This window comes from Mobula hypostoma, chromosome 6, assembly GCF_963921235.1.
Source record: "Mobula hypostoma chromosome 6, sMobHyp1.1, whole genome shotgun sequence".
Lineage (NCBI taxonomy): Eukaryota > Metazoa > Chordata > Chondrichthyes > Myliobatiformes > Myliobatidae > Mobula > Mobula hypostoma.
The window spans coordinates 56,412,359-56,424,494 of NC_086102.1; the positions used below are offsets into that span (position 1 = coordinate 56,412,359).

The 12,136-nt window shown below is 39.4% G+C and overlaps 1 protein-coding gene across 7 annotated transcripts in view; it reads right to left on the reverse strand.

Moving 5' to 3' along the window:
* Positions 1–12,136, reverse strand: part of LOC134348058 (limbic system-associated membrane protein-like) — a 2,069,602-nt gene that overhangs the window by 36,230 nt on the left and 2,021,236 nt on the right. For 2 of the 7 annotated variants that reach the window (XM_063050865.1, XM_063050864.1), the window contains one exon: positions 1,568–1,603. The exons of 4 other annotated variants lie outside the window; for them this stretch is intronic. In XM_063050865.1, the coding sequence (XP_062906935.1) occupies positions 1,568–1,603 (36 nt within the window). Of the gene's footprint in view, positions 1–1,567; positions 1,604–8,025; positions 8,143–12,136 lie in introns of all 7 variants that reach the window. One more of the 7 variants, XM_063050861.1, reaches the window with a different exon arrangement.

Sequence of the window (12,136 nt, forward strand, 5' to 3'; positions counted from 1 at the left end):
ATTGTGTCCAAACAATGTCTGGGGATTTGGAAACAAATATGAGGCCCCAGCAAACAAGACTGACGGCAATTCCATACACTAAGTGGACAGGAAGTGTATTTTGTGGTTTTAAATGTTGGGGTACTTAGGTTTCTCTGCTAATGTAATGCCATTATCTAATTTAGTCAATTCGGTGGACATATTGATGCACTGACATATTTCCACATGCCTATCAGTATAGTGTAGTCTCCAAGTAAATATAACCACCAAATATCAATAAGAGTAGCAAATGGTGAATAAGCTAAAAAGATCTGTGAGAAATTGCGAGAGTGAGATCCAAAAAGCTGTAGGTGAGACCATCTCCAAATCCAATTCAAAAATGCTAATTTTCATGCAAGGCCCATGACATCATTCACATTTGATTACATTTTAAAGACAAATTAAATGCAGTAGCTTGCAACATAATAATAAACCAGACACTGCAAACATTTCCAAATACAATTAAAAAGCCAAATAAACTGATTAATTTAAAATAATTTCATGAAGATGACACTGGTTCGTCCATTCCCCTTTGTTTCATGGAGGCACAACCAATAAAAGATAACATATGATTTCAACAGAACTGAAAATAAACCTTTTCTAAATTAGTATGGGTACGAGTGGGAGTCTGTTATCTGACGTGCTCATTGTTCATCCACAGCCATAAGTGAACCGTACTTGATTCCTCTATAAGGCCAACACTCTGGAAGAGGGGCAGGCAAAGTAATGGCCAGAACCTACCCAATCCATCTTCAAGTGGCTTCCACTCTAAAGCCCTGAATCAGCATCTTACTGAGACTTGGATAGACCTATGAGAAGGTCGTCCAGCTTGCATGCCCTTCCATGAGACTTAAACTCTCACAGATGTTGTGCTGTTTCAGTCCGAGTGCAGGCTTCCTGTCACAATCATTTCTGCAGCTTAGCATAACGACTGGGATTGCAGCTGTCATATAAATCTTGAGATCCTCAGGAATAAAATAAAACTAGCAACCTTCTACACTGATAAATAACAAAAACACTGATACTTTTAGATATTCTAAAGGAAATCACTATCTCAGTGGAACTGGGCTGCACAAGGTGTTTGGGAGCATCATTGCATTTTCCGTTTTGGTATGAACAGATTATTGAGCAGCATTCTTAACTTTAGGCAACCAACACATTTAAACTTCAAAGCCAAAACCCTTTGAATGGAGCTGTGCCCTTAATCTTTCCATCCAGTTTCACCATATTTGAAACACGGTGGTTTCCATGGATACAACATTCCTTCCTGGGATTTTTCGATCGATTCCTTTCTTCACACAGGTCTGAGGTGAAGTGATTTAATTATTTCAGTGAATCAGTCCGAAAACAGCTTTTTTGAATTTCATTTCAAACCGAGACCAGGAAAAGGTGTCAGTTCACCCACAGTGCTTATCATTTACATATATAATATAACAACAAGTGCAGTCTGTACACTCTGTGCTCTCATTAATTTAGCACGAAGGACACTTGATTATAAACATTCCTAAAACATTATCTTGTTTGGCAGAATAAATTGCCAGTTACTGACCTCTTTGTTTTGAGTGAACAGTGGTTTCTATTTGTTCTAAAGAAAGAAACATAAAGATTACATTTATATGAAAAATAATTTCTTCAAATACACAGCTCGTACCTGTAAAAAAACTCCACTGGTCAGCAAGAAATAGAGAAATAGTGCCACCTACTGACATATCAATGATATGACAAATAGAATATGAAATGCGCTACAATTTTTGGTCTTGATAACTGATAAATTTGCCATTTTGTCCAAATAGACTTGAATGGGTGGACTCACCATATTACCATACCAAATCTACCACTATCTCTTACTGGAAAACTGAACACAACTAATCTAATCTCAACTAACTCTAATCCTACAATAGACATGATCTGTCAACATAGGATTAGACTGGAATACTCCCTGTAAGCAAGGATGACCATGATAAGCTAAATGGATTCACTCTGTGGTAGGTAAATTTTTATAGCTCTGTAATGCTATGACAGGATGAATGTGATTTCAAGTAAGATGCTAACAAGCATACAGAAAGACAAAGTGGAGTTGACTGACACCACAGTATTTCTGATTTTGCCCTTTCCTTGTTTATTTCAATTGTTTGATCTTTTTCATGATTTCTGTGCTGCACTGTTTCTATTCTTGTCCGTATTCCAGTTCTTTTGATGTTCATGTCTTAGATTTTCCTTTATCCTTGCAGTTTTATTTCTTACTATTCTCCCTTATATAATCTTCATCACTTTACTTGCACTGTTTTATCTAAGACACTGATGGCAACCCAAACTTGACCCCTTCCTACCCCAGGTTGTTTTTTTCTCTGATAAATCTGCCAACCAAGGGTACCAAGAAGCAGATTAAGCATTGTTAGTTCCGGAATGTTTATTGAAGTCTCTCATTTACTCTTAGTGGAGTCTTTTGTCTGTGTACATCTCTTTTATATTAAGGTCTGTGGATGCAGTCATTATATTTCAGGATTGAGGAGGTGTTTGAGCATAAGAATGCCAGCTCCTGGGAGCTAATAGAGCAGTGGCAGAGACAGGGGTAGGAGGCACGATTTGATCCTATAGAGGAGGGGTGTTGAGGTTTTACTGGCTGCTCGTTGTGCAGAACCTACTCTCTCTTTGGCATTACAGGAGCTGCCAAGGAAAGAGCCATCAGAACCACCACAGAGACTGCTGAGTGAGCCTCCAAGTGGCAATGGATTGAGATGTGTGACCCATGGACCAGTGCTGCTGGGACACAAGCAGGGCCTGATCAACGCTGGTTGTATCATCTGAATGAGAGTGTCTCATGTTGAAAAACTCAAAACACCTGATGACCTCAGGTTACATCACTGATAATGTGTCCCAGCGCACCCTTGGATATTTCTCAGCGTCAGGCTGAGATCAATAGATTTTTGAGGATGAAGTAGAAATGTCAACTTAGCCCAGGCAATCTGTTCATATTGTATACCTTCACAGTATGGTCCGGTTCAATTTTGACCTGGCCCAAGAATCCCCTCATAACAAGTGTCTATACCAAATTTTGAACCACAGATCTATTTAGAATGTATAAATAGCCTATCTGACATTAATAAATGGGTGATTAATCCTTACCTAATGTTTCCGAGATCTAATATCCATTTCAATAGATACGGGTCAAATTTGACCCGGAATGGCCTCAGTGTACAAAAATTTGTAGCACCTGTACAAAAGTGTAAAATTTTTAAATATTTTCATTTTTGCATATTTTGGGTCACTTTAGGAAAAGTCATCAAATTTTGGTTTAAAAAAAATGGTATTTTTGGGTGTTTTTACTGCTGTCAAATGTCAAAATGGGTCAAATTTGACCCTAACAGTATGTAAGGGTTCAGGTAAATTTTCTATATGGCAGCAAAGTTGCCAACAGGTGGGCAGTAGTTAGAAGATGATCTTCTAAGTAGTAAAGTTAAAGGTAGGTGAGCTTGTACAGCTGATAGGAATTGATGGGTAGGCATGACGTTATGGGTATCAGAGAGTCATAGTTGAAAGAAGATCACCGCTGGGAGCTTAACATCCAAATCATATCGAAAAGACGGCAGCTGAGCAGAGGGGATGGGGTGGATTTTACTTTGGTAAAAGATTAAATCAATTCCTTAGAAATAAATGACATAGGATTGGAAGATGTAGAATCCTTGTGGGTGGAGTTAAGAAACTGCAAGGGTAAAAGAAAAATCCCTGATGGGAGTTAAATACAGGCCTCCACAACAATAGCCAGAACGTGGGATGAAAATTACAATGGGAGATAGAAATGGCATGTAAAAAGGGAGATATTACAGTAGTTATGGGGGATTGCAATATGGCAATATGCAGGTAGATTGGAAAAATCAGGTTGGTGCTGGATCCCAAGAGAGGGAGACGGTAGAATGCCTGTGAGATAGCTTTGCAGAGCAGCCCACAAGGGAAATGTCAATTCTGGACTGGGTGTTCTCTAATGAACCAGATTTTATTAGGGAGCTTAAGGTAAAAGAACCCTTATGAGGCAGTGATCATAATATGGTAGAATTCACCATGCAGTTTGAGAGGGATAAGCTGAAGTCATATATATCAACATTATAGTTGAGTACAGGTAACAACAGAGTCATGAGAGAGGAGTTGGCCAATGTTCATTTGAAGTAGATACTAACGGGGATGATGGTAGAGCAGAAATAACTTGGAGTTTCTGGAGTAATTCAGAGGTGCAGGATAGATTCATCACAAAGAAGAAGAGGCATTCTAAAGGGAGAATGAGGTTACCACGGCTAGCAAGGGAAGTCAAAGAGAGCATTAAAGCAAAAGGGAGCATATAGCAAAAACTGGTGGGAAGCTAGAGGATTGGGAAGCTTTTAAAACCAACAGAAGGCAACTAAAAACAGTAAGCAGAGGAAAAAATGAAATATGAAGGTAAGGCAGCTAATAATATAAAAGAAGATACCAAAAGATGTTCCAGATATGTAAAGCATGAAAGAGAGGCAAGAATGGACATTGGACTACTGGAAAATGATGTAACAGAGGTAGTAATGGGGAACAAAGAAATGGAAGACAAACTCATTAAGTATTTTACTTCCAGAGGATTGGACAAATGTAAAAGCCACTCCATTTTTAAGAAGAGGGGGAGGCAAAAGGAAGGAAATTATAGGCCCAGCAATACACACAAAAGCTGGAGGAACTCAGCAGGATCTTTGGAAAAGAGTCAATGTTTTGTGCTGGGACCCTTCATTAGGTCACATGTGTTCTTGATTTCTTGTATAATTTCTCATGTTCATGAAATTATAAGCCAGTTAGCCTGACTTTAATAGTTGGTAATGGTTGGGAGTGGTTGGGAAGATGTTAGAGTCCATTATTAAGATTGAAGTTTCAGCTATTAAGATGCACATGATAAACTAGGCCAAAGTAAGTGTAGTTTCCTTAAGCCAAATTCTTGCCTGACAAATCTGTTGGAACTCTTTGAGGAAATAACAAGTAGGACAAACAAAGGAGAGTCAGTGGATGTTGTTTACTTGGATTTTCAGAAGGCTTTTAACAAGGTGCCATGCATGGGGCTGCTAAGCAAGGAAATAATGCATGAGTTTTACAGTAAACATACTAGTATGGACAGCAGATTGGCTGGCAGCAGAAGGCAATGAATGGAAATAAAAGAGGCCTTTTCCAATTGGCTGCTGATGACGAGTGGCATTCTGCAGAGGTCAGTGTTGGGTCCACTACTTTTCATGTTGTATATTAATGATATGGATGATGGAATTGATGACTTTTTGGCCAGGTTTCCAACTGATACAAAGATGGGTGGGTGGGCAGGTGGCACTAAGCAGGCAGAAAGTCTGCAGAAGGGCTTGAATAGATAAGAATGGGCAAAGAAGTGGTAAATGGAATACAATGTAGCAAGGTCATGTACTTTGGTAGAATGAATAACAGCATAGACTATTTTCGAAACAGAGAGTAAATACAAAATTCAGAAGTGCAAAGTGATTTGGGGTTCTAATGCAGGATTCCCTAAAAGTTAATTTGCAAGTGGAGTCGGTAGTAAAGAAAGCAAATGCAATGTTGGCATTCATTTTGAGAGGATTACACTATAAAACATGGATAGTTTATAGTTCAGTCCTCTTGAAATTAATGCTAAGGCTTGATAAGCATTGATTAGACCACATTTGGAGTATAATGAGCAGTTTAGGCCCATATCTAAGAAAGGATGTACTGACATTGGAGAGGGTCCAAAAAAAGTTTATGAGAATGATCCCAGGAATGAAAGTGTTAATACATGAGGAGTGTTTGACAGCTCTGGGCCTGTACTCACTAGAGTTTAGAAGAATGAGGGTGGGCATCTCACTGAAACCTGTCGAATATTGAAATGCCTCCATAGAATGGATATAGAGTGGATGTTTCCAATGGTAGGTAAGTGCAGAACCAGCCTCAGAACAGAAAAGCTTCCCTTTAGAAAAGAGATGAGGAGGAATTCCTTTAGCTAGAGAGTAGTGAATCTGTGGAATTCAATGACACAGGCGGCTGAGAAGGCTAAGTCATTGGTTGTATCTTAAATGGAGGTTAATAGGTATTTAAATAGTAAAGTTATCAAAGGTCATGGGGAGAAAGCAGGAGAATGGAGTTGAGAGGGAAAACAAATCAGCCATGAGTGAATGGTGCAGCAGGCTGAATGGGCCAAACAGCCTTATTCTGTCATTATTTCTTATGGTCTTAAGACAGGTGTAATTTTAAAAGTAGATATTTTGTAATTCATTAGTTATAATTGAGGGGAAATGGAAATGAGAAAGGGAAAATAAATTTCTGAAATGGTGCACGGTACATTTGAATACCTCTGAGCTAGAAAATCAGCTCTGATTTTATTCTAGGGATACAGGTTGATTGAAAAGAGTGCCTTACTTCTGTTTAAATCTTTAATGATCTTAAATTTTGTCCTCATCGATTTTTACATTCAACTTTGCAGCTTTATCTTCTGGAGATCTTGAGATGATGGTTGATTTCTCCATCTTTCATCTCCAGTGCATTTGAAAGGTTCACTAATTACCAACCTAAAACAGAAGGGTGTAGTGTCAGAGCAGAGTAAAGAAATGGAGAAATCAGAAAGAGTAAAGTAATGAAGTTAGATAAGAAGTATAGGCCAAGTGGCCAAATTCTGCTCTGATGTCCTGTTGACTTATGGCCATTTGACCCGTACTTCAATGCTGTAGTACTCTATGACTCTGTAAGTATTAGAGAAGAACAAATAGAATATTAAATCCCACAGAGGTCACACGTTCATGAAGCTATAGTGTACTTTCCAAATTTATAACTCTGACAGGGAGGCCTTGTGATGAGTTCAATAACTTGGTCTTTCAATGGATGCCAAACAAAGTTTTATAAATAACCAAAACTAGATAACATTTTTAAAGTAAATACTGATGGTTTAAGTTGTGTTTTTATTAAGAGAGCAGCCAAAACAACGGGATCTACTTTACTGGCCTGAGCATAGCTAACTCTTCCTGATAGCTAACATTTCCTCATATTGCACTCCATATCACTATTGTCACTCTCAAAGTGTACAAAATTCAGAGTAGAAATAGTGATTCATAAGTGCATGAGAAGTACTGTAACTGTTTAAGATATGTGGCTGTCTTATAAGTGCACCTTCCCAGAACATAATTATTCCTCAGCTTAGGCCTCATATTCTAGCATAATGTAATCAGGACCAGAATCAGGTTTAATATCACTGGCATATGTCATAAAATTTGTTAATTTTATGGCAGCAGTACAATGAAATGCATAATAAATAAATGCAGAGAAAAAATACTGAATTACATTACGTTTATATATATCTATTAAGTAGTTAACTGTTGAATAGACATATAATAGCTAAGTTAACAAATTTCATGTCACATGCCAGTAATAATAAACCTGATTCTGATTTACAAATGAGTAGTGCAAAAAAAAAACAGAAATGAAAATCTGGTGAGGTGGTGTTCAGGGGTTCAATGTCCATTTAAAAATTAGGTGGCAGAGGGGAAGAAGCTGTTCCTGAATTGCTGAGTGTGTGCCTTCGAGCTTCTGTACCTCTTTCCCAATGGTAACAATGAGAAGAAGGCATGTCCTAGGTGGTGGGAGGTCCTCTATGATGGTTGCCATCTTTCTAAGGCACCGCTCCTTGAGGATGTCTTGGATACTACAGAGGCTAATGCTCATGATGGAGTTGACTAATTTTAGATGTTCCTGCAACTTACTTCGATCTTGTGCAGTAGCTGCACACTGTGCCCCCCCCCACCATTACCAGACAGTGTCACAGTCAGTCAGAATGCTCTCCATGGTACATATATCAAAGTTTTAGAGTTTTTCCTAATGAAATATAGATACTGTCTTGCCTTCTTTATAGTTGCATTAATATGTTGATCCAGGTTAGGTCCTCAGAGACACCGATACCCAAGGACTTGAAATTTCTCACTCTCTCCACTTCTAATTCCTCTATGAGGATTAGTTTGTGTTCCTTCTTCTTACCCTTTCCGAAGTCCACAATCAGCCCTTTGGTCTTGCTGATGTTGAGTGCAAGGTTGTTGCTGTGACACCATTCAACTAACTGGTGTATCTCGCTCCTGTATGCCCTTTCATCACCATCTGAAATTCACCAACAATGGTTATATCATCAGCAAATTTATAGATGATATTTGAGCTGTGCCAAGCCACACAGTTGAGGGTGTGAAGAGAGTAGAGCAGTCGACTACACACACACCCTTGTGGTGTGCCAGTGTTGATTGTCAGCTAGGTGGAGTTGTTATTTCCAATCCGTACAGATTGTGGTCTTCTGGTTAGGAAGTCGAGGATCCAGTTCTGGAACGAGGTATAGAGGGCTAGGTTTTGTAGCTTTCTGATCAGGACTGTAGGAATGATAGTGTTAAATGCTGAGCTATGGCCAATAAACAGCGTAGGTATTTGCATACGTAAACACGAAGAAATCTGCAGATGCTGGAATTTCAAGCAACACACATAAAAGTTGCTGGTGAACGCAGCAGGCCAGGCAGCATCTCTAGGAAGAGGTACAGTCAATGTTTTGGACCAAGACCTTTCATCAGGACTAAATGAAAGAAGAGCTAGTAAGAGATTTGAAAGTGGGAGGGGGAGGAGGAGATCCGAAACGATAGGAGAAGACAAGAGGGGGAGGGATGGAGCCAAGAGCTGGACAGGTGATTGGCAAAAGGGATATGAGAGGATCATGGGACAGGAGGCCAAGGGAGAAAGAAAAGGGGGGAGGGGGGGAAAAGCCCAGAGGATGGTCAAGGGGTATAGTGAGAGGGGCAGAGGGAGAAAAAGGAGAGAGAGAAAAAGAATGTGTGTATATAAATAAATAACAGATTGGGTACGAGGGGCATTAGCGGAAGTTTGAGAAGTCAGTGTTCATGCCATCAGATTGGAGGCTTCCCAGCCAGAATATAAGGTGTTGTTCCTCCAGCCTGAGTGTGGCTTCATCTTTACAGTAGAGGAGGACGTGGATAGACATATCAAAATGGGAATGGGACGTGGAATTAAAATCTGTGGCCACTGAGATCTCCCCCTCCCCCTCCCACTTTCAGATCTCTTACGAGCTCTTCTTTCAGTTAGTCCTGACGAAGGGTTTCAGCCTGAAATGTCGACTGTACCTCTTCCTAGAGATGCTGCCTGGCCTGCTGTGTTCACCAGCAACTTTTATGTGTGTTGCTAGGTATTTGCAAGTCCAGGTATTTCAGTTTACAGCTCTGTGCTAAATGATAACTTCCTTGTTATTACTCTTCCTGAATGAGGAAAAAACATATTTTCAATGTGGTAGCAAGATATCTCTTGTAAGTAACGGCATTCACACCAGAAGTTACAAGTTCTCTCGCTAAAGTGTATACGGCATTGTTTATCAAAATGTCTAAAAACAATTTGCAATAGTGACATTAGAGGAAGTCTTAGGTAAGCACATGGATGATAGAAAAATGGAGGGCTTCTGAGGGATACTCAGTGTTCAGAGCTGTGGGGACCATTTTGCCAAGCTCTGCTACTTAACACAGAAGCCGACACTTCCAGAGATGAAAGAGCTTTTTTTGAATAAGTTAAACTTTCAACAAATATTCTTTGTCCATCTTCTTGTCATAAACAGGAGCCAGTCTTCAGTTCTTAATATAAATGGCAAGTAGTAATGAGTCTGAAGTCAAAAGGACAAACTGCATTGTCTATACAGCACATGCTGCTGGCCCTTGCTGACTGCTCAAGGGATGCAATTTAAAACAATGGGGTTATGTTAATTGGTCTCTATCAAACCAAACAACACTGGCTAAGTTATTCATTTCAAGTAAGTTTGCAGGCCAGATTGATACTAAATTTTATTACATTAAATAGCTGATCTATCAATGTTTGAAAGATTTGTATACTCAGTGAGCCAGTATTCACAGCATCAATTTTCTGGGGTCCCCAGAAACTTGTTGACCATTGTGTGTGAAACAGTATCTGAAAATATATCACATGTGTGTTAAGTGGCAAAAAACCAGAATAGATGCAAGGGAGCAGTCAGACTTGATAGGAATGGTCAAGGAACAGTAAGTAGAATGACAAAAAGTCAGGGTGAACTAGAATCTATTACTCTGCCTTCAATTTCTGCGACGATGACTTACTTCCATGCAACTCGATTGTTTTTTTTTAGCTTATAGGAATTGTACCTGATTTTTGGAAATAATTTGTATTTTAGAAATCATTTGTGATTTGGAAATCTTTTATAAGAAAAAAAAACCTCTTGTGACTTTTAAACATGTTTTAAGATTTTTTCTAAATCTTAATGTGTGTCATTAAAATAAATTAACTGTGTTTAAACTAATTTGTTAACTGGAAATATCTCCTCCTTGGTAACTAGTGGAAACCCATCACTTAAATAGTGGTTATTGGCAACTAACTTGTAGTGGAAGATGAACAGGGAAGTGATCAAGCATTCAAAGAGTCAGTGACTAGTGTATAACTTCCCTTTAGAGAGGGTATCCCTAGCTATCTACATCAGATAGGGCTTAAGATACTTGTTTGAGTTCAGAACTTCATTATCAGCAAACCCAATACCATCACAGGTTATGTGGCAGGGAAGGTTTTGATTGAACTTCTGCCTCAGCAAGGAGCTGGACTCATTGCAATTTGCCTATCGCCACAATAGGTCAATGACAGACACAATCTCAATGGCTCTCCACATGGCTTTAGGTCACCTGGACACCACAAACACCTACGTCAGGATGCTGTTCATTGACTATAGCTCAGCATTTAATGCCATCATTCCCACAATTCTGATTGAGAAGTTGTAGAACCTGGGCCTCTGTAACTCCCTCTGCAATTGGATCCTTGACTTCCTAACCCTAAGACCACAATCTGTGTGGATTGGTGATAATATCTCCTCCTCACTGACGATCAACACTGGCGCACCTCAGGGATGTGTGCTTAGCCTACTGCTCTACTCTCTGTCTACACATGACAGTGTGGCTAGGCATAGCTTAAATACCATCTATAAATTTGCTGACGATACAACCATTGTTGGTAGAATCTCAGGTGGTGATGGGAGGATGTACAGGAGTGAGATATGCCAACTAGTGGAATGGTGTCACAGCAACAACCTGACACTCAACATCAGTAAGATGAAAGAGTTGACTGTGGACTTCAGGAAGGGTAAGATGAAGGAACACATACCAATTCTCATAGAGGGATCAGAAGTGGAGTGAGTGAGCAGTTTCAAGTTCCTGGGTGTCAAGATCTCTGAGGATCTAACCTGGTCCCAGCATATTGATATAGCTATGAAGAAGGCAAGACAGCAGCTATACTTTATTATGAGTTTGAAGAGATCTGGCATGTCAACAAATATACTCAAAAACTTCTATAGATGTACTGTGGAGAGCATTCTGACAGGCTGCATCACTGTCTGATATGGAAGGGCTACTGCACAGGATCAAAAGAAGCTGCAGAAGGTTGTAAATCTAGTCAACTCCATCTTCAGTACGAGCCTACAAAGTACCCAGGACATCTTCAGGGGGCGGTGTCTCAGAAAGGGAGAGTCCGCTATTAAGGATCTCCAGCACCCAGGGCATGCCCTTTTCTCACTGTTACCATCAGGCAGGAGGTATAGAAGCCTGAAGGCACATGCTCAGTGATTCAGGAACAGCTTCTTCCCCTCTGCCATCTGATTCCTAAATGGACATTGAACCCTTGAACACTACCTCACTTTTTTTAATATACAGTATTTCTGTTTTTGCATGTTTTTAATCTATTCAATGTACATATACTGTAATTGATTCACTTGTTTATTATTATTTTTACTTTAGTTATTATTTTTTTCTCACTGCTAGATTATGTATTGCATTGAACTGCTGCTGCTAAGTTAACAAATTTAATGCCACATGCCAATGATAATAAACCTGATTCTGATTCTGATTCTGATCTTAGAGCAGGTTCAAAGTTAGGCACAACATCATGGGTGAAAGGGCCTGTAATGTACTGTAATGTTCTATGTTCTAAAAATTGTGTTTGACTCTTTGCAGGTTTGAATACGCAGATTGTTTTTATATTCATAGAGTGGATCTGATTACTACAAGGTGGTCACAGCACACTTCCTTAAGAGATCATGGGG